Genomic DNA, 21,837 nt, shown 5'->3' on the forward strand with positions numbered 1-21,837 from the left:
TATTCATACAGCCTAAAAAAACAAGTCCTAATCTTTGTAATATTAGCATTTCTGTTGTTTGACTTTGTTTTCTTGCTTGTTTTGTTCTTACATTTCTTTTTTACATCCAGATGTTTTTTCTGTCATATATTTTTTGAATTTTGGGGAATAAAAGGTGAATATTTCTTAATAATTATAACCCCCAAGCCTGATTTTAAAAAGCATTTATGCACCTAAAACTGGGTTGTACACGAGTAAATGTACTTTTGGGTAAGTGGGCTTTTAAAAATTGCTACAATAGTGTGTTACATTTATGTGCATAACTCCTTTGAAAATTACTTGCTCTGGATTTTATTTTTAATGCAAAGGGGGAAGGTGAAATTAAAGCTTAATGATCTGGCTATTTTTAACATTTTAGCAGGTTGAATGATTTAGGTTGGTGGGTGGGTGGCCAGTTTTTCAGGTTCTAGGAAGCGATGGTTTTCTGCTTTTATTATTTTATCTTTTTTGTTTAGTTTATCTATATTCTATTTGAATTTGTGTTGTGGATAATTTAAATATGTTTTGTATTGATTAGTTTTGTATTTATATTGTTTTAACTGTTGTATATTGCTTTGGGTGCTGTATTTTGGCCTAGAAAGCGGTATAGAAAGGTATGTAATTAAATAAATACATATATCTAGAATCTATATTCAAGAGTAAATATTTTGAAATGCAGAATAAAATTGACCACATTAGGAAATGGAATAATTCTATCCAAAGATACAAGAAGAAGAAAAAATGATTATGGTCATCATTCAATTAAACCATCAACTTAGAGGGATTCCAAGTCAAAAGTTGTGGTAATCCTATTTTAAAAGAAAAATCTTCTTCCCTAAATCCCTTCTTCAATTGTCCTGATTATAATCTACATCAGTACAGCAAAATTCTGATTGATTTAGCCACATCTCCTACAATTATGAATAAAAGTGGAAGGAGCTTTCAGAAACATTAAACACTGAAAATAAGATCATTAGTACGGTGTTAAACCTGAAAGGAAGTAGAAGATGAGAAAAGGGTTACTCCTGTTAGGGTACCCAGAAGTTCCCAGTCTACGTGGCCATGGCCCCTTCATACTGCCAGCAGACTTGCAAGCAAAGGACTTATGTATGCTGGTTTATCCATGTTTGCTGTTCCTTGACTGTCATCAGATTTATGTGCACATTGGCTGGACAGAAAGAGAGAACCTCCTCAACCTCAGCTCACCCTCCTTGAAAACATCAGTATAGCCAATATACAAAGCAAAATAAAATCAGCAGTTATCCTCTTTAAATGAGACTTACCTAATGGGGAGGAATCCACCTAACCCCAACAGTGAACCCATTCTCAAACTGAGGGGACCGTCCATCCCAATTAACAGCCTAGTTGAGTAAGCAGCCAGGTTTTCAAATGATAGCAGTGATGACAGATAAAGGCCAAATGGGGGGAAACAAGTTGGTACATCTGGCTGTCTCCTCAGGAAAGAAATGAAAATTAGAACAGAAATGAGACTCTCACAGGCTAATTTTAAAATGGGCACGCATGCGCCCTTAAACGCATGTATTGCCGCGCGAGTGGAGATACACTGGAATTTTAAATCATGCGTTCTTGCGCGCATATGCTTTTAAAATACATCTACCAAGCATAAGTATGCTCCTAATTTTAGGGGGTTACTCAAGCAAATCTACTTTGCGTATGTCCCAGGGCTTGAAAAAAGGGGAGGGGGCGTGGCCAGAGGCCTCCGTAGGGCCTCTAGGCCCGGGGATCACACACCGGCACTCAGCCGGCGCACGCAACCTACGCCTGCCCAGAGGCAGGCGCAACTTGCAAAAGAAAGGTTAGGGGGAGTTTAGGTAGGGTTGGGGGGCGGGTTAGGGAGGGGAAGGTGGGGGGACGGGGACGGAAGGAAAGTTCCCTCTGAGGCCGCTCCGATTTCGGAGCAAACAGGGAAAGCCATCGAGGCTCCCCTAGGGCTCGGCACGCGCAAGGTGCACAAGTGTCCACCCCCTTGCGCGCGCCGACCCTGGATTTTATAACATGCGCGCGACGTAGATTTGTGCGCTCCGGGTTGCACGCACAAATCTACGCCCGCGCGTAGGTATTAAAATCTGCCCCATTATGTGTAAGTGGATTTTAAAACAAGCTCATAGTCCACCAGTTTGCTCAATCAATATTGAGGTCTTTCAGAACCCTCTGGTTCTTCACCCTGCATAACTTTCAGTGCGGGAGGTTTAAAATCTTTTTACCTGTGAATATGCAGCAGCTGTTTGCCATTAGCTAAAATGGCTGATATATGGAAATGCATCATTTTCTAGCATACCCCAAAAGCATAACCATTTTCCCAATTTTTTAAGGAGAGCAATACTATGAGTTGGAAACTTTTATTTTGTTTTAATCACGTCAACAAACTGTTGTGTACTATATTTTTATGTCTGTCTGAATAGTCATCAGCGAGCATGCTCTCCCTGCCTCTAAGAGCTTACAATTAGAATCTGAGCACCAAGACATTAAATAACTTGTTCATTATCGCACGGAGAAATAATTCCTGCATCAATGGGCTTTTTGTCCCCAAGTGTATTTGAAATTCTGGCTTGTATTTGCAAAATAAATTCGTAATTTTGCATAACAAGAAAAATACCCAGTGGTGTACAAATTTGTATTTGTGTTATTTCAGTTGATTGATAAGTGTTTATGTCCAACAGGGTGGTAATATGAGTAGTGAAGATTATGATGGTCGAACTCCCCTGCACATTGCATCTTGTGAAGGCCATCTTGATGTGGTTGAGTATTTACTCAATAATGGGGCTACTGTTTATGCTAAGGATCGATTTGGTAATACACCACTGAGAAATGCTGTGAAGTTCAGGTACAGTATCAAACTTTGTTTTTCAGTACATTAGTTCTGTATTTTTGTTTTGTGTTGTAGGGAAAATGAAATGACCATACATACTTTCCCTTCCCTGCCCCCTTTTTCACATGAATAAAAAATACATGCATTGTAAAATGGTGTGTACACTTTGTTTTACCTGCACTGGTGGGGTTTTCAAAGAGTAAACTGGCAACTACCTGTATAAAAGTTTTGAATATTGCCTCCTTTAGGGGCAATATTTGAGTTTCCCCTCCTCCTTATGTGAGGAAAGTGTACATCTTTGTACAGCATGTGTACTTTTACCATGGGGGGGGGGGGGGGTAGTGCTGGGGGTAGTTTTAGGGTGAGGCATGGTGAACTACTCGCGCAGATTTAATTTTGCAAAGGGTGCCTGTGGCATCAGCTGCCGTAGGATTGTAAAGGGAAACGCCATGGGGAGTTGCTGTTTGAAAATTGGCTCACAGGCCTGCATGTACAAATATCTCTGCAAGCACCGGGGTAGGGCGGAGTTTAAACATTGCTCTTCCCATTACTAGTTAGTTTGGAAATAGAGAAAACACTCAGACAACATCAAATTGCATTGATCAATAGTAATTAAGGCTTTTTTACTTTTTTAAGTTAACCACTACATTTCCAGTACCCTCAGTCAAATTTGTTTGTATAAAAAGAGGTATTAGAGCTCAGGTTTATTGCAGTTTTATTTCTAATTCTGTTTCTGTAAAAAGGAGGATGAGGAAGTTTCAGAGTATAGAAGAGGAATTTACATCCGAGGCAGTCAGCAGTTTCTTAAGCCACACTGGTGTCTTAAATGCCTGTCATTGCTCTGTACACACTGCACCTATTATGCAGTAGGAAACACAGCTAGTTAAAACTGCCAAAGGTCATGTGTGGCTTCTCTCTAGTCTGCAAAACAAGTTTGAGTTATTTTCTAGTATGCATCACAGTGCAGCTTTTCCTCATATGGAGCAATGTAAATAAAGAAGAGCTGCACTTGCCTAGGTACAGTTACCTTAAATCAACTTTTAAAAAAATGTATAATAGTCTTTAAAATACAGTGAAATATAAAATTATTAGCTGATCCTTGTTCAGGAGAAAATTTGATACATTGCAAGTCTCTGTAAATTAGGTAACTGCTTTCTTTACCACACCCTTTTACTGCCCTGAGGAATTTCACATGAATTTGTTGTTTAGATTCTTTTGCATGGCCACGCCTATAGGAGTAATTGTTACTTTATTCTCTGCTCTTTAAAATTGTTTTTTTGGCCTGATTATTCTGCCTTTCTCCTCTTTTTTTTTTTTTTTTTTTCTCTTTCAACTCAGTTGGAACCAGGGCTAGGATTCTGCTTCTATGAGCCTTCATTCACAGCTATCCAGGGAATTTTACCCTCTCTCTAGTAGACACACACTTACCTTTTCTACTCTTATCATTGCAGCAACAATCTTGAGGCCTGGAGCCATGCATCAGAGCGCCTTCTGCAAATCCTGGATGCTAAATCCAGCCATCAGGTGTCACCCATAACAATGACCACGATCCTCCCCCTCCCTCATCCCCTCTGGGCTCTGAAGGATGTCCCCTCAACAAGCGGCCACAGTTGACCATGTGCCCTAGACCCAGTCAGGAAGTTGCTTTTGTATTCTCAAAGGGACTCCAAATCTCAGATGATAATTAGGTTTAATTTGGCCAGTGCCTGCCTATATCAGAATGTCAAATAGGGTCGGTAACTTTCAAACCGGCACGCGGGCGCACGTGTGCATGCTTTCAGGGATGTGGCTATTTTACAGCTTGTGCGTGCATATGCATATATGTTATAAAATAGCCTGGCTGCGCGCATATGTGCGCCAAATGTTAAGTGGGTGTGTGCAAGTGCGGTGCAACTGCCACTTCTACCACCTAAATTGCGGGATTTTAAAAGGGACACGCGCCAACACTGTTTCCAGTTTTACCAGTTCGTCCCCAGTTTTACCCGGCTAAGAGAGGTCCTCCAAACCTCCCTAATTTAATAGCCTTCACTCCCCCCCCCCCCCCCCCCCCCAGTTATCCCAGACTCTTAAAATCCCACAGATCTGCCTATTTATTTTTATTTTATAACTTACGCAGCATCCATAGCAGAAGTAAAGTTACGAAGCAGGTGGCCATGGCGTGTGCTGGATCACGTAAGTATTGACACGCACATCTCATGCTCGCGTCCATGCCCTGCCCAGGCCATGCCCACGTCTCATCCCTTTCTGAAATATTCGCGCTGTGGCATTTACACACGTATTCAGGCGGCTTTTAAAATCTGCTTGGTGCGTGCAAGCCTGACATATTTGCACATCTCCTAATGAATGCACATGTCAGGCTTTTAAAATTCACCATAATGCGTTTAGTGATTAAACATCCTAATAATTAGATTTCTATATGATTTAATAATTGCTGTGTGTCTGCTTGGATATGTAGAAACAGAGATAAAAATGTTGTAGGCGATACCCCTAGCCACCATTGAGAGTTGCTGTGTGTGACTAGGGAAAATGCAGCCTATTCTTGGGAGCATATTATGAGAGTACCTTTCCAACCAAAAGATATGATAAATGATATGAGTGGAGCTAAACTGCCAGAGCAAACTGACTTGTTTAAACTCAGAATGGGTCTGGGACATTAGTCAATGCAACTGCAACATATGGAAGAACGTTTTCAAAGATTATATATGGTTTTTATTAACGTAGACGTAAAATAATTAAGTAGCTTATGCTTCTCTAGTTGGATACCTTGTTCTAAAACTGAGATTGACACTGAAATGTTTTAAGCACTTCAGTAAGCAAAGAATATAAAAAAAGAAATTGAGAAAGGAGCCTATGATTATAAATCCACTCCTTGATAAACTGTAGTCAGTCAAGATATAGAGCATTAAAAGTATGCATGAGTGTCCTTTGAATAAACAAACACATTTTTAAAACATACATGAACAAATGCATATGCTTTGAGTAAGATTTCCCATTTGAGGCATTGACGTTGTTCTTGGTTTTGGTAGCATGGCCATTTAATACTATTGTTGAGCTGGTGAATTCTCTGGGCTTTTTTTATTTTTTCACTTTTTATTTTGCACATTCCATGACAGGAATGAACCTCACTCTTCAACTCAATCTCTCAGATTCTCTGCTAGGGTTCTTAATACCTGCATTGTGAGAAAGTGAGAATAAAGCTAAAGTACGGTCTGTGGTTTTGCAAGAAGTAAGAAAAATAGGCAAACTAATAATCCTGGAGGTCTTCATTTGTCAAAGGTTGCTGTCATTCAAGCTGATTTCTGATTTGCAAGCGCATAAAACTTCCTTTGTAGGTGAAGATATGTTAGGACTTTTCAGACAGGATAGGTGACATGAGATCAATATATGCATTGCTCTGATAAGCCTATTTCTTATCCACATATTTCGTATTATCTTATGTATTATACTGCTTTGTTCATATATTATGTATAGTGTTCTCATATTTATTTTATGATTTTAGCTTTGCACATTGCTTTGATGTTTTTAAGAAATTGAGGTAAACCAAGTCAATAAAACTAAACTAGAACAAATTAAATAGAGATTTCATGCCAAATCGTAAAAAAAAAAAAAAAAGGTAAAACTTAACTGTAGAATTGATCTATTTTATGTTGTAAATCAACAGAAAGGGGATCCTGCTAATATGGTCTAGGAGAACAGAACACCCATTCAAAGGATTTTTATTTTTTTCACAGGTCAGAGTGCAAATAATTTAGAGCATTAAACCTTCATATTACAGGTTTCCAACCTGAGCCAAAAGACCAAGAAGAAGACTGTCTTCAGACCTTGCACTTGATCTTGGCAACTTGATCTTGGCAGAAAGGCTGAGAATCCTGTTGCAAGAAAAATAGCACAAGGCATCCAGAGGTCAACATGTGGCATTCCTCTGCAGACAGGTGATCACCTAGTGCACATGCAGGCTGACCTAGTTTAAAAAAAAAACAAAAAACTGAAATGTCATCTTAAGCTTCAGGTGACCTTTTCAAATTTAATGCCACTAAAACACCTTTACATCATGTATTCCCTAAAGGTAGTACAGTAGAATATTGCCTTTATAAAGTGTTTTTCCATTCATTTTCCTGATAATATAAGCTCCCAGAGAGGGGTACATTTTCAAAAGAGTACTGAGTACTTGACCGAACCAGTGAAAAAAGTCCTCCCCCCAACTCCTGTACATCGTTTCTCTCACTTGCCAGATCTGAATTTAAAAAGTGGTCTTCTGACAGAACTAAAACTCCCAAAAACTCTCCTTACAGAGCTAGAAGAAGGACATAGGCTTACCTCTATGGCAAGTATTTTATGTGTTTTGTTACGTTGTGACCATTGTAATGCTCTTTCATCAACAAGCAGGGCTGAATTGGCCATGATACGTGGGTAATGTCATTCGGCAACACAACGTCTCTCCAAGCTAGTAGAGCTTTTGCTCTTCTGAGCATGTGCAGGAATTCCCGCTCGGGCATTGCCTCATGAGCCTCCTCAGTCTTTGTTCAACTGAGCACCAGCACAGATGTGTACCTCCATATCTGTTTTTCTATGAAAATCGTGATAACTTTTTTTCTTGAAAGTTGCCTCACTGCCTTAGCAGCCCCAAAACAGCACTTTTCAATACTACCAAAAAAAGAAAAATTAAGAAGGTTATTTTTACCATGTCTGTGAAAAGCAATGAAGAATATCCATGACCTGTATAACCGTTGCCTGGAACCGAACCACAACCAGGCCAGCTGTTAAGGTGATGGATGGATATATGTCCTCGCATATCCAAAAATTGAGGGCCTGGAAAATTGAGGAACTGTGTAAGTCTCTCAGAAGCTTCAGTCAGTCCTCCTCCTGAAGCCCAACCTTGTCTGCATCCCTAGGAGTTGATTTGAGCAGGAGCTCCTCAGAACTATGTCCCCCATCAGTGGAACAGGCTGACTCCTTGGGTTTGATTAAGCAAAAGCATTTGTCAAAGAAGTGCCACTCTGTGGAGTCACTGGAGCAGCTGGCACGCAAAAAAAAACACCAAGTCTCAATCTAATTTGAAAAAACAAAAAAAAAGAAAAAACAATTACAGGCACCATCAATGCATAAATCCTTGATGCATGCAATGCACCAAGCCTCAGAACGTGCAATGCATCTGTCCTCAACACCTATACCATCAGGGCAGGTTACTCCATTGTCACCACTTCGTTCTGCAGTGCTTCCAAAATCAGCTATATGCACAGAATTTTGACAGGGGCAGAGGGGTTGTGATACTGCCATCAATTACCAGTGCTCTTACACCAAAAATGGAACAAAGGCTATGTCTAGAGACTCCAGATCGTATTTGCTGTTTGGTGCCTCTCACATCTAATCAGCCTACAGTTCAGATTTTTCAGAGCCCAGATGATGTGCAAGATTCTATTCCAGTGTCAGAAAAGGATATTCACCATCCATGCCAGGACAAAAGGGTTCATCAGCCTCTTGATCAGATAGTGGAGTTTGTGAAGGATTCTGTACCTCCTGTAGTGGCTAAGGATAAGGAAGGGTACTTTCCAGAATATCAGATTTAGTTCCAGTATCCCCGTTTTGGGTGGCTACTCAATCAAGAACCCCTGCAAAGTGGTTCTAGTTCACAGCATTCACTTGCAGTGGAGTCCAGCCAGTCAGAATGTTCACCAGGAGCATACCACTCCAAGGCAACCAAGAACACCTACTCAGTCACTTTTTTAATCATTGGGGTCCTGGATCAATTTTCCACACTTCTGAGTTCTGAACACGTGTTTATTATCCTTTCCAACCCCCTTCCGGACCCTCCAGAACACTCATCTCCACTAGAGGACCTTTCTTATTCCATATTTCTGGATAAGCTGGGAAAAGCACTTGAAGTTAATGTGTGTAAGGACAAATATCTTTGCACAAACATTTTTGGCATCCTCCAAATTCTGGAAACATTGGCGGAGCCAGCAGCAATCCTGATCCATGCAAACCAGATGTTGGAAAATCCTATTTCTCCAAGAGCAAGCAGGATGGTAGTCTTCACACATGGGAGACATCATCAGATGGAGCTCAGCACGGAAAACTTTTGTCAAAATTTCCAGAACTTTGACTTGGCATACTGAGCATGCCCAACATGCCCTATACAGCACGTCCATGCGGGGTCACTCTTCGGTCTGTTTTTTACCACTGTGCTTTTTTTTTTAAACTAAGAAAACTTTTTTCCTGATTTTTCTTGGGGTTTTCCTCATGTTCCATCAACGCTGGGTCTCTCCCAGTCCCTCTATTTTTGCTTTAATCATGGTCACCTCCAGTTTTCATTGATGCCCCTGATGCCCGAGAGCCATATCTATCATGGACCCCCATATGTGTCCTCTGCCTTGGGGCATGATATGATGTCCAGGATTTGTCGCAAGTGTGCCCAAATGACCCCGAAGAGATGTCATGCCTGACTTAAGATGAAGAAACTCTTTGCATTGGGCAAGTCCGAGCCATCTACTTCAGCTTCGGCGACGTTCACACTGATGGACCTTGGACCCGCACTGATGGACACCACACCATCGACATTGGCAGGATCGTCAGTTTCGCCGATGTCTGCACTGGATAAGGGCGCCAGAGACTGGCTACGCTCTCTCTTCCAGGTCAAGGAAGTCTGGTTCCTTATCTTCGACCTCGGCCCTGGGGAAAGACCGGGCCAAGCACCAAGAGAAGCCGAAGAAGCATCAGCACCGGTTGCCTTTAATGCACGGTAATGGGCATGGGGATGCGCCGGCTCATGCAATGATTCTGCTGAAGCAACGCCGTGATGAGGAGCACCCATCCTCAATCGATGTCAGTGGTCCGTGATGGTCTCCACCAGTCCTGGTGCCAGTCACCAATCCACCTTAGGGATCAGAGGAAGATCTAGCCACCCTCTTTCCTCCTAGTCAGTGTTGGCTTTGGCAACATTCGAGAAGGAGCTGGAGCGGCATGTCCAGCTGGCAGTGGAGCAGACACTGCAGGGCATTGGTCCTATGGCACTGACGGCATCGACGCAGCTCCTATCTGCTTTGGGGAACCGCTGTTGGAATGGCTCAATGTGCTCATTGGGGTGTTACTGGCCTGGTTGGTGACAGTTCCAGGGAGACCATCAATGCCCAGCAGGGCACAGATGCTTCCCCTGACCAATGTGGTGGTCGTTCTCAGTTCCTTTGAGGAGGAAGCTCCACCTAGGCTGGCAGAGTCACCACAGCCTGTTACCTCCCTTGCAGCTTTGCAGAGGCCTGCACCGGGTTTGCCGGTGACAGCGCCTCTGGACAAAGGCCAAGCACCCAGGGTCCCATCCCCTGTTGATTACAGTGAGGATCAGGGGCCCTATGACCCCTGGGGGGATAATAATATGGAGCCCTCCTCTGAGGGCTCGGAGGGTCTCCCCTCAGAACAGTCTCCTCCAGAAGAGCGAAGGAGGTCCCTGCTGGAGGACTTATCCTTCCTTGTGTAGGTAATGGTGGAAGCCATTCCATTTCAGTTGTTGATGGAGGAAGATGCCAGACACAAGATGCTGGAGGTCCTCCAGTGTGTGGAACCACCTAAGGAAATCATGGCAGTCTCAGTGCACAATATTCTTAAGGAGCTGCTGTTGAGGATATGGGAACACCCGCTCACAGTGCCTCCCGTTAACAGGAAGGCTGAAGGGGTCGACTTTGTCCAGAAAGTTACTGGATTCAATAAGCATCAGCTCCCCCACCAATCGGTAGACATCAAGTCTACCCTCAAGAGGGGCAAGTGCTCTCGGACCCATTCCTCAGCGCCTCAGGGGAAGGACCACAGGGCGTTAGATGCTCTTGGGAGGAAAGTATTCCAGGCGGCCATGCTCATTGCCCGCATTGCCTCCTACTAGCTCTACCTGAGCCAGTACTCGTGGGACCTCTGCAAGTAGGTGCAGGAGTTAGCCGAACAGCTGCCTCAGCAGCAGCAGAACTCCCTCCTGTTGCTGGTGCAGAAGGGTCTGGAATGGGGATAACATGGGGTCTGGGCAACCTACAATATTTTCGAAATAGCAGTGAGGGCCTCTGCAGCAGGAATCTGTGCCCGCAGAATGGCATGGCTGCAGGCCTTGGAACTCCGTCCAGAGGTTCGGGAATGGCTCATGACGTACCATGTACTGGAGAGAATCTCCTTGGAGATAGGGTGAGGGACGCAGTGGCCCAGTTGCGGGAGCACCATAAGACCCTCCAACAGTTCTCTGCTGGCACTCCAGACCTGTCCTCCTCATCCAGGAGGTCGGTGATGTAAGGGCAGAGGAAGTCTTTCTATTGCCAGAGGAGGTACTATCCTCCGCCCCCTCGCTCCTGTCAGCAGCTTGTGAGCTCCTTTGGTCGCCCCAGGCAGCAGAGAGCTCCCAAGCCCCAGCCGGTGCTTTAGTCAACTCCTGGGATGGGGTTTTGACGGGATCGGAGGGAGCATAAGCCAGTTGCCTGTACCTGAGATGGCAGGCTGCAGTTCTTTGTGAACCAGTGGCCCAGTATTATCTCGGACCAGTAGGTTCTGTCCATCATCCGTCAGGGGTACCAATTAAACCTATTGGGTATCCCGCCAAATTGCCCTCCGTACCCGTTTTGGGGACCGGTAGTGCATCAGGAAGTACTGCTTGCAGAGCTCTCCACCCTCTTAACAGCCAAGGCAGTTGAGCCTGTTCCACCAAGATAGAGAGCGCGGGGATTCTACTCCAGGTATTTCCTGAATCCAAAGAGAGCAGGAGGGACTCTGTCCCATCCTAGACCTAAGGGCCTTGAACAAGTTTCTAGAAAAAAGAAAGGTTCAAGATGGTTTCTTGGGCATCTTGATTCCCCTTCTGCAAAGTGGGGACTGGCTGTGCTCCCTCGATTTTAAAGGACACGTTTACCCATGACAAGATCTTCCCAGATCACAGGAAGTATCTCCGATTTATGGTGGGGAAACAGCACTTCCAGTACAGAGTGTTGCCATTTGAGCTAGCATCAGTCCCAGTGTCTTCACAAAATGTCTGGCCACAGTGGTGGCGCACCTTAGCAGGCTGGGAGTGCATGTCTTCCCCCTATCTGGACAATTGGCTGGTCAGGTGCATATCTCAGGCAGGGGCCATTCGGTCCATGACCATTCAGGTGTTGGAGTCATTAGGGTTCGTCGTCAAGTACCCAAAGTCCCATCTCAGTCCATCACCTCAATTGGCCTTTATAAGATCCCTGCTAAACACGGCTCAGGCAAGAGCTCAGGCAAGAGCTTTCCTGCCTTGTTCACTGGACGCCTCCCTGGCATCCATTGCGGCAGAGATCTAGGGGAGCCAGCAGGTGTCAGCATAGCACATGTTGAGGTTGTTGGGCCACAAGGCTGCAACTGTCCATGCCACTTCCTTGGCACGTTTATGCATGTCAGAGCCCAATAGACCCTGAGGTCACAGTGGTGCCAGGCCAAGCAAAGCCTCCAGGCTTGCATCCGAGTCACCCCATTTCTCCGGGACTCTTTGTCCTGGTGGCGGATACTCTCCAATCTGGAACAGGGGATCTCTTTCCGGAGTCGTCCTACACAAATTATCCTAACCACAGATGCATCCACCCTGGGCTGGGGAGTTCATGTAGAGGGGCTCCACACCCAGGGCTTCTGGTCTGCTCAGGAAAGCTGTTGCCAGATCAATTTCCTGGAGCTCCGGGTGATCAGGTACATACTATGGGCTTTCAGAGATTGGCTGTCTAACAAAGTTGTCCTGATTCAAACAGACAACCAGGAAGCGATGTGGTATGTCAACATGCAGGGAGTTACGGGAGCTTGTACCTCCTGTGTCAAGAAACGGTCCAGATTTGGTCATGGGCAACGTATCTGGCAGGTACGGTGAATGTAGTGGCGGACAGACTGAGTCATGCCTTCAGACCCCATGAATGGTCCCTAAACCAGGAGGTAGCAAATCGGATCTTCTGCCTCTAGAGGAGCCCAGACATAGATCTGTTTGCATCCCCCTGGAACAAGAAGGTTCTGCTCCCTGTAAGGGGACGGATGGAGAACAAGCTTCAGATGCCCTTGCCCATTATTGGAGCAAGGGGCGTCTGTACGCATATCCTGCAATTCCTTGCTGGCGAAGACTCTTGAAGCTTTGCAAGGACAGAGGGACTATGATCCTCATAGCCCCTCATTGGCCGAGACCGGTCTGGTTTCCACTCCTACAGGAGTTATCCATCTGGAAACCAATCAGTTTGGGGACTTCCCCAGATCTCATCACTCAGTGTCAGGGGAGAATGCAGCATCCCAACCTCCAGGCCCTGTCCCTCACAGCCTGGATGTTGAGAGGTTAATCCTGCAACCACTCGATCTCTCAGAGGATGTCTCTCGGGTCTTAGTGGCTTCTAGAAAGCTTTCCACTAGAAGATCCTATGGACTGAAGTGGAGGAGGTTTTCTGTTTGGCGTGAGCAGAAGGCCCTAGATCCATTTTCCTTCCCCACACAAAAACTGCTTGATTACCTTCTATACCTATTGAAGGTTGTCTTGAAAACCAACTCTGTTAGGATCCATCTGAGTGTAGTTGGCGCATACAACCATGGTGTAGATGGTTCGCTCATCTCTGTACCAGCCTATAGTTGTACGTTTTATGGGGCCTGCTTCAGTTGAAACCTCCCTTAAGGCCTCCCGCTGTGTCTTGGGACCTGAACATGGTACTAACTCAGCTAATAAAAACTCCTTTTGAGCTGCTGTGCACCTGTGACCTGACATACCCGACCTGGAAGGTCATATTTTTGGTGGCAGTCACATCAGTGAACTCAAGGCCTTAATGACTTATCCACCTTATATTAAATTTTATCATGACAGGGTGGCCTTGCACACACACCCTAAGTTCCTGCCTAAGGTGGTGACTGACTTCCATCTTAACCAGTATAGCGTCCTGCCAACTTTCTTTCCTAGGCCCCATTCACACCAAGGCAAACAAGCACTGCACAGTTTGGACTTCAAGCGAGCCTTAGCTTTCTATCTGGCGTGGACAGAAGCCCATAGACAGTCCACCCAACTTTTTATTTCTTTTGATAAGAATAGATTGGGAGTTGCCATTGCCAGTGACACTATCTAATTGGCTAGCAGATTGCATCTCCTTCTGTTGTGCCTAGGTAGGACTGCATTTTCGAGGTCTCATTCTGTTAGAGCCATGGCAACATCGGTGGCCCACTTGTGAGCAGTTCCCGTGGAGGAGATCTGCAAGGCTGCGACATGGAATTCTCTCCACACATTCACATCTCACTATTGTCTGGATAGGGATGGCCAACATGACAGTAGGTTCGGCCAGTCTGTCCTTAGAAATATCTTTGAGGTATACAACCCAGCTCTCCCTGCCTAGGGCCCATTGTTTGGGTTCAGGCTGTCTCCCCCTCTGTTACCAACAACTCTGTTGTTGTGCACGTTGGCACCTGATTGGTGTCTGTTGGTCCCCTTTTGTTTTGGGGAGCAGCTGTAGCTAGGGATTCACCCATGTGTGAGGACTACCATTCTGCTTGTCCTCTGAGAAAGCAGAGTTGTTTACCTGTAACAGTTGTTCTCCAAGGACAGCAAGATGTTAATCCTCACAAAACCCACCCACTGCCCCGCAGAGTTGAATTTTTCCTTTTTGTTATTTTCAATCTGATTCTATGTTATAAGACTGAAGAGTGAGCCTGCAAGGACACGTGGTATAGAGCATGCTGGGCATTCTCAGTATACCAAGTCAAAGTTCTGGAAACTTTGACAGAGGTTTTCCATACCGGGCTTCATCTGATGATGTCACCCATGTGTGAGGACTAACATCCTGCTGTCCTTGGAGAACACCTGTTACAGGTAAGCAGTTCGGCTTTATTATGCCCCAGTAGCAAGGAAATTAGACCTCAATATAAGTATAAAAATTCCTGGGGTTTTTTATAAGTGCAGTTACCCCACTAATCAATTGTGGTAGAACTGGCTCTTAAAAGAGCTAAGAAAACAAAAGATGTTTTTGAATATTCCTCCAGGGAAAGATCCCAGACTACCGAACAATTTTGATAAAAAGGTGTTCCAAAGCTCTATGCTTAATGCACAAATTTCTGCTCACCAATTCTATATGGTTCAATGCTTACACTATTGTACACAAAAACTGAAATCTTTTCCTACAGCCTGTGAAGGCAGATGCTGAAGAGTGTATATGTCATCTTATTAGATCTGTCTATGAGGCATTTGATACCATGGCATGCTCTTCATAAGCCTCCATCAGAGCACGCTGCATGGCTTGGTTGAGAGCCAGTAGCCTGCATGATGATGTCCATGGCAAACTGGTGGACATTCCCTGCCTGAGTGACCATCTTTTTGGAGAAAAGCTCAGAGAAACAGTAGCTCAAATAAAGGAGCAATGTGGGCAGTCCAGTCCCTTTCCACAGGACAGGAATATCATTTTTTTTGCATGACGCACCTAGCACCTACTATGTTTTTAAAAGATTGTATTTCCAGAGACACTTCTGGCAATTCCAATGATACTGCATCCCACCTCTACTTCCACAATAGCAATTTTTGCTCATAATCAACAGCATGAATGCAGTCACCCAAAAGCAGCACAGCAAATCTAGCCCAAGCCTGAACCAGGTTTTTGACCACATTTCAAACCCAGCAACTGTCTTTTCCAGTAGGGAGGTGATCCAGCACTTCCTGGAGGAGTGGCCCAAGATTACCAGGGAATGCTGGTTTCTCAAGATCATAGAGTCTGGATACTGCTTGAATTTCTCCTGGCTTCCTGTGTTTCCTTCTTCAATCCAGATCATCTTACTCGACACAACTCCTACTGGAAGTGGAATCACTCCTCAAATAGCAGGCAGTAGAACCTGTCTCTCTGCATCACCATAGCCAGGATTATACTCTCACCACTTCCTTAACTCCAAGAAATCTGGGGGACTGAGACCCATCCTGGATTTAAGAAGCCTGAACAAGCATATTCTCTGGGAGAAATTCAGAATGAACTCTCTCCACACAATTCTCCTCTTCATCCAAAAGGGAGTGTGGTTGTGAACTCTGAATCTAAAGGATGCTTTTATTAATATTCCCATCTATTCCTCCTACTGGCATTATCTATGTTTTATGGTAGACTCCTCCCACTATCAGTACAGAGTGCTTCCCTTTGGCCTGTCAGTAGCACTGAGGGTATTCACCAAGTGTCTGATTGTAATAGCAGCGCATCTGCAATAAGAAGGCATCAGTCTTCCTTTACCTGGATGATTGGCTTTGTAACAGTGAATTCCCAGGAAGATTTGTTAACCTCTTTGAAAAAATCAATACAGCTACTACAGTCATTAGATTTCTTGGTGGATTTTGAGAAATCTACTCTACATCTCTCTCAAAGTTAAATTTCTTGTAGCTTGGATAGATTCTCTTCTAGAGAGTGCTTTCCTACCATCAGATCAAGCAAACACTCTCTCCTATCCCTGATAAATAGCCTGTTGAACTCAGATCAGTCATCGGGTGATGGTTGCTCTGGACCATATGGCAGCAGCAATCCATGTAATTTTACTAGCCCACCTGCACATACAACTCCTACAGTGGGGCCTTCGTTCCCATTGGAAGACAACTCACTCAGTTATTGACAACCAAAGTGCAGATTTGAAAAGAAATGAAAAGGGAATTGCGATGGCTAGACCCCTTCATTCTTAAGGAAGAGCACCACTCTGGCTAAAGGGTTCCATAAAGGGTTGGGACTCTCACAGAATCTTTTTGAACTCAAGAGACCTGGCCATTCATAGAAAGACCATTTCAAATCAAACTCCTAGAATTGAGAGTGATCAGGGATGCTCTAACGACTTTCAGTCACCTCCTCCAAGGAAAGAGCATTCTTATTCATACCGCAGCCAAGTAGCTATATTCTACATGAACAAACAAGAGGGCATAGAGTCATGGACTCTTTGTCAAGAGGCAATAAATATATGGGAAAGGGCATGCAGACATCAAACTGTCCTGTAAGCAACCTGCCTTCCAAGGATCTCCAACATGTTGGCAGATCACCTCAGCAGGGTTTTTCAACCACTTGAATAGACTCTACAGCAATCAACAGATGACAGATTGCTCAATCTATGGGGATTTCCAGCAATTGACCTGCTTGCAACAGAGCAAAACAGAAAAATTTGAATAGTTTTGCACCATTTTTTGGAATGCAGATCTTATGTATGCTTTTCCACTGATATCACTAATAGCTGGAAAGGTGCAAAAAGTGCTCAGACACTGGGACTATCATGAGAGGTGTTCAACGAGTAGATGTGAATCGGTTATTTACATTTTCAAATAATAGAAGGACTAGGGGGCATTCCATGAAGTTAGCAAGTAGTACATTTAAAACTAATCTGAGAAAATTCTTTTTCACTCAACGCATAATAAAGCTCTGGAATTTGTTGCCAGAGGATGTGGTTAGTGTGGTTAGTGCAGTTAGTGTAGCTGGGTTCAAAAAAGTTTTGGATAAGTTCTTGGAGGAGTCCATTAATCAATCAAGTTTACTTAGGAATAGCCACTGCTATTAATTGCATCAGTAGCATGGGATCTTCTTAGTGTTTGGGTAATTGCCAGATTCTTGTGGCCTGGTTTGGCCTCTGTTGGAAACAGGATGCTGGGCTTTGATGGACCTTTGGTCTGACCCAGCATGGCAATTTCTTATGTTCTTGTACCGCTAGCATAGCCCAGTTTGGTTCACGTATCTGGTACAGCTATCCAGCAATCCTCCAATCCCTCTCGGATCAGACCCATCCTTATTAACTCAAGAAGAGGGACATCTGTTTTATCTGAACTTTGCCTCCCTCAGCTTGACAGGTTGGATATTGAGTACTCAATAATTGTTGAATTATCTTTACCCAAGGTTGCGGACATTATAGGGTCAGCTAGAAAATCATAAACTAGAAGAACCTACAATTTTAAATGGAAAAGATTCTCCACATGATTTCAACACAATGCCTTGGATCCATTGGCATGCAAACTCAAAGTTACTGAACTATTTGCTCATTCTTTCTGCTTCAGGTCTCGGCAGCTCTCAGTGCCATAACTGCTTACCAGCTCAAATCGAGAGTAAGCCTATCTCAACTTAGTATCCAAATTCATGAAAAGCTTACGGCATACTAAACCTCCAGTTGTAAAATCCTGTTCCCTGGGATCTAAATGTGATTCTGGTACAACTGACGAAACCACCATATATATGAACCACTGGAGTCTGCTTCCTCAAGTTTCTAATATAGGAAGTAATACTCCTGGTTGCAGTAACGTCGGCCAGAAAAATCATCGAGCTTCAGTCTTTAGTTCATTATTCACCTTAGACACAATTCTTCCAAAATAGGGTGGTGCTCCACACCCACCCAAAGTTTCTACCAAAGATAATATCAGCTTTTCATAATAATGAAGCTATCTTGTTACCTACGTTCTTCCCGAGGCCACACACACATGAAGGCGAGAAAGTCCTTTATACCTTAGACTGTAAAAGGGCCTTGGCTTACTACAAGAGAAGAACTCAGCCTCATTATCAGGCTTCTCAACTATTCATCTCTTACAATCCTAACAGACTGGGTATAGCAGTGGCCAAATGTACTTTGTCCAACTGACTAGCAGTCTGCAACATGCACTGCTATATGCTCTCAGGACTACAAATTAGAAACCATCAAGATTCGTCAAGTTAGAGCCATGGCTGCATCAGTGGCTCATCCGTGAACCGTACCATTTGAAGACATCTGCAAAGCTGCAACATGGTCATCTCTGCGTCCTATTACTGTCTGAACAATCTCTCAAAAAATGACACTACATTTGTGCAAGCAGTTTTGCATAGCCTGTTCACCCAATAGTCTAAACTCCGTGGTGGGATTGGGGTTGCTTATTCAGTAAACACTCTGCTGCAACCCTCAGCTTGGGATGCCCCATTTGTAATAGCTAATTCAGCCCTGCTTGTCAACAGAGAAAGCAAGTTTGCTCATCATAAATGGTGTTCTCCATGGATAGCCGGATGAATTAGCCATGCTACATACCCACCTGCCTCCCTAAAAAGTCACCTACCTAGCTAGAATTAGCTCTACTAAGTATAAGAGAGAGAGTGGTCCATTCGGTGCCACTGGATGACATCACCCATATGCCATAGATAATTCAGTCTGCTATCTACGGAGAAAACCATTTATGGTAGCCAAACTTCCTTTATATGGGTCTCCCCCCCCAAAGAAAACCCAAACAGTTCCAAACATTACAAAATACAGAATTCTTCAGCTCATTTGCTGCTAAATTTACTTTAATTTAAATTAAAATGACCATATTTCTCCAGCTCTGAGTAGTCTTCATTAACTTCCTGTTAAATTTTGTGCTAATTTTAAAATACTTCCTTGGATTTTTAAAGCTTTAAAAAACAGGATGCCCAGAATATTTGTTTGATTGCTTTGCACCCTTTTACTCCAGTGCAGCGGCATACTAATGGGGGGGGGGGGGGGGGGGGGGTGTGGGAGTGTTGCCCATCCCGGGTGTTAGCTGGGATGGGGGTGCCATCAAGGAAGGTCGGCGACCGCCATCGGAGCCCATTCCACTCGTGGCAGAAGAGGGAGACTGTGAGTGGTGGAAGCACTAGGTGGCTGTCTGGACTAGAGCACCATGAATCTTGTGGTCACAACTGCATAGCCTCTTCTTCTTCCCACCCGGGTGGCCTGGAAGAGAAAGTAGTGGGTCCACACGGGTGGGAAGAAGGAAAGTCCATGCAGTCACGGCCCAAAGCAGGAAGATCAACGTGTGGCCCAGGTATTGCAGGAAGAAACAGCATCGGCGTTTGATTGCACTTTGGAACAGCAACAATGCTGCCAGTGGCCCCCCACCACCACCATAAGTGCAGGAAACAGAGCCACACCAGTCCCTGCTGCCTCCATAAAAATGAAGAGTCCCTGTCTGTTGCAGGAGCTAAAGGAGGAAGCTGCTGCTGTGCTTCTGATGGGAAGCGGGGTAGAAAGTGAGAGTGAGTGTGTGTCTGTGTGAATGAGAGCATGTCTGCTGTGTGATAGAGCATGTTTGTGTGTGAGAACAGATCTGTGTGAGTATCTGTCTTTGAGAGCATTTCTGTGTGTGTGACTAAGAGCATGTCAAGGGTCTGTGTGAGAACATGTCAGTGTGTGAGCATATGTTCTGTGATTGAGAATGTGAGTATGTATATGAGAGAGTAGAAAGATTGTGAGCAACAATCCCTCTCCTCTCCCCTGCTAATACAGACAATATCAGGGCATCTGGAAATCAAAAGATCCCAGGTACAAACAGCAGGGGAATTTTTAGAATCCTTTTTAAGTTTAAAGTATTGGGTGGTGTTTGCTGTTATTGATCTTTGGAAAATATATATGCATTTTAAATTATTGAATGTTATTATTTTTGTCAGCTTTTTGAAATATTCTTTGAATTACTATGGTCTTACTTCTATTGATGTTTTATATTTCTTGTTTTTGTTTGATTATGATAAATTGTAATGCTTCTGTTTTTCCATTGTTGCACTGTATATATAGTCTGACTTGTAGTTTACAATTATTTTTTATGCACTTTTTTATTACTACTTTATAGTCACTTTATTCTGCATTTGGTGAGAGTCTGTTTCTGTTTTGCATGTGTGACTGAGCTGACGTAGTCTGCTAGTGTGTAGGGCCTGTGTAGGGCTCTATAGCAGCTTGGCTTTTTCTGTTTTCCTAATAGTTAGGTGTATTAATGTTTTAGGACTTGGTGTATTAATTGCAGTGTTGCCTTCATAAGTAGGATTGTTAGTGTTTGAGTGCTGGCAGATATTGCAGTTTTAGTATAGGAGATTTACTATAGTAAAACTGTAATACAGTTTACCTGTGGCATTCTAAGGATCAAGCCCACATCCAACACACATTACAATAAACCCAAAGTAATTCCAAGGGTTTTTCTTTCTTTTTTGCAGGGTTTTACAACACTGCATGTAAATAGTATATACATGTTATAAATTATATTTTTACCTCAGAAGATTGTACTTTAAATGTTTATGTAAAACCTATTATTATAAATGCATAATATTTAATTGTGTGTGGGGAGGGTATGACTAGGGTGTGGGGGGGGGTGGTGGTAAGCTGTAAGTTTTACCTAGGGCACCTAATACCCTTGCCACTGTTCCTGGGTGGAAGACAGTGAAGAGAGCAGCTGGATAGCCGCAGTTAGCTGAGGAGGGAGAGGGCCAGAATGACAGCATGTGAGCCTATGTAATTGAGAGAGGAAGAGGGTATGTGAATACAAGATTGGGAGCCTGTGTGTGTGTGTAAGTAAGAGACTGGGAGTGTGTGTTGTATATGTGAGTGTGATTGAGTGTTTGTGTGTGAGGGAGGGAGCCTCTGTAAGGGAGAGGGGTACTGGAGATCACTGGGGAGGGGGGAGATGGAGACGTGAACATTGGGGAGGGAGTATCAAAGGAAGTATCCACCCAGGATACCAAATACTTTAGGTATGCTACTGCTCCAATGTAATCATTATGGTCATCACAAGAAGGTTTATCATCTGCTCCTGCTATAAAAGTGAAATATGTGGAGCATTTAAAAAGAGCCTTTTCTTGGGCAGGTTCTGCTTTATGAACAGGCTGCCTAGATGTTTGCAGAACTTAACTGATTATCGGGTTTTTAAAAAGCATGTAAAACCTGATTATTTGAATTAGCTTTTAGTGATCTTTGAGCGGTCCTTTTAGATTATTTTCAGTTTTGTAAAATTTGTTGGGGGTTTTTTTTTAGTTTATATTGTTTTTGTTTTATGATTTGTTCTTTTTGTATGTTTTTATGTTGACTATTTTTGAATTGCTGATGTATTTTATGTACACTTGATGTATTGTATTAGATATATGTAATTAAAATTTACCTTGGGCCTCTAGAGAGTGATGAATAACAAAATAAGTAAATAAGTTAATTTTTATAAGAGTAGTTGGGGTGGAAGGCCAGTACATCGTGGTGGTGGTGGTGGTTACAAGGTCAGTTAGGTGAGTATGGAAGGGTCAGTATGAATCACCAGCTCCAAGAACTGGAACAGA

At 43.7% G+C, this 21,837-nt stretch overlaps 1 protein-coding gene across 1 annotated transcript in view; it reads left to right on the plus strand.

Annotated features, from left to right (window-relative positions):
- ASPG (asparaginase) overlaps nt 1–21,837 on the plus strand; it is a 184,646-nt gene that overhangs the window by 145,997 nt on the left and 16,812 nt on the right. The window contains exon 12 of the mRNA XM_029598056.1: nt 2,700–2,863. Coding sequence (XP_029453916.1) covers nt 2,700–2,863 — 164 coding nt within the window. The remainder of the gene's footprint in view (nt 1–2,699; nt 2,864–21,837) is intronic.

The sequence above is a fragment of the Rhinatrema bivittatum genome, chromosome 4, assembly GCF_901001135.1.
Source record: "Rhinatrema bivittatum chromosome 4, aRhiBiv1.1, whole genome shotgun sequence".
In the NCBI taxonomy this organism is placed as follows: Eukaryota; Metazoa; Chordata; class Amphibia; order Gymnophiona; family Rhinatrematidae; genus Rhinatrema; species Rhinatrema bivittatum.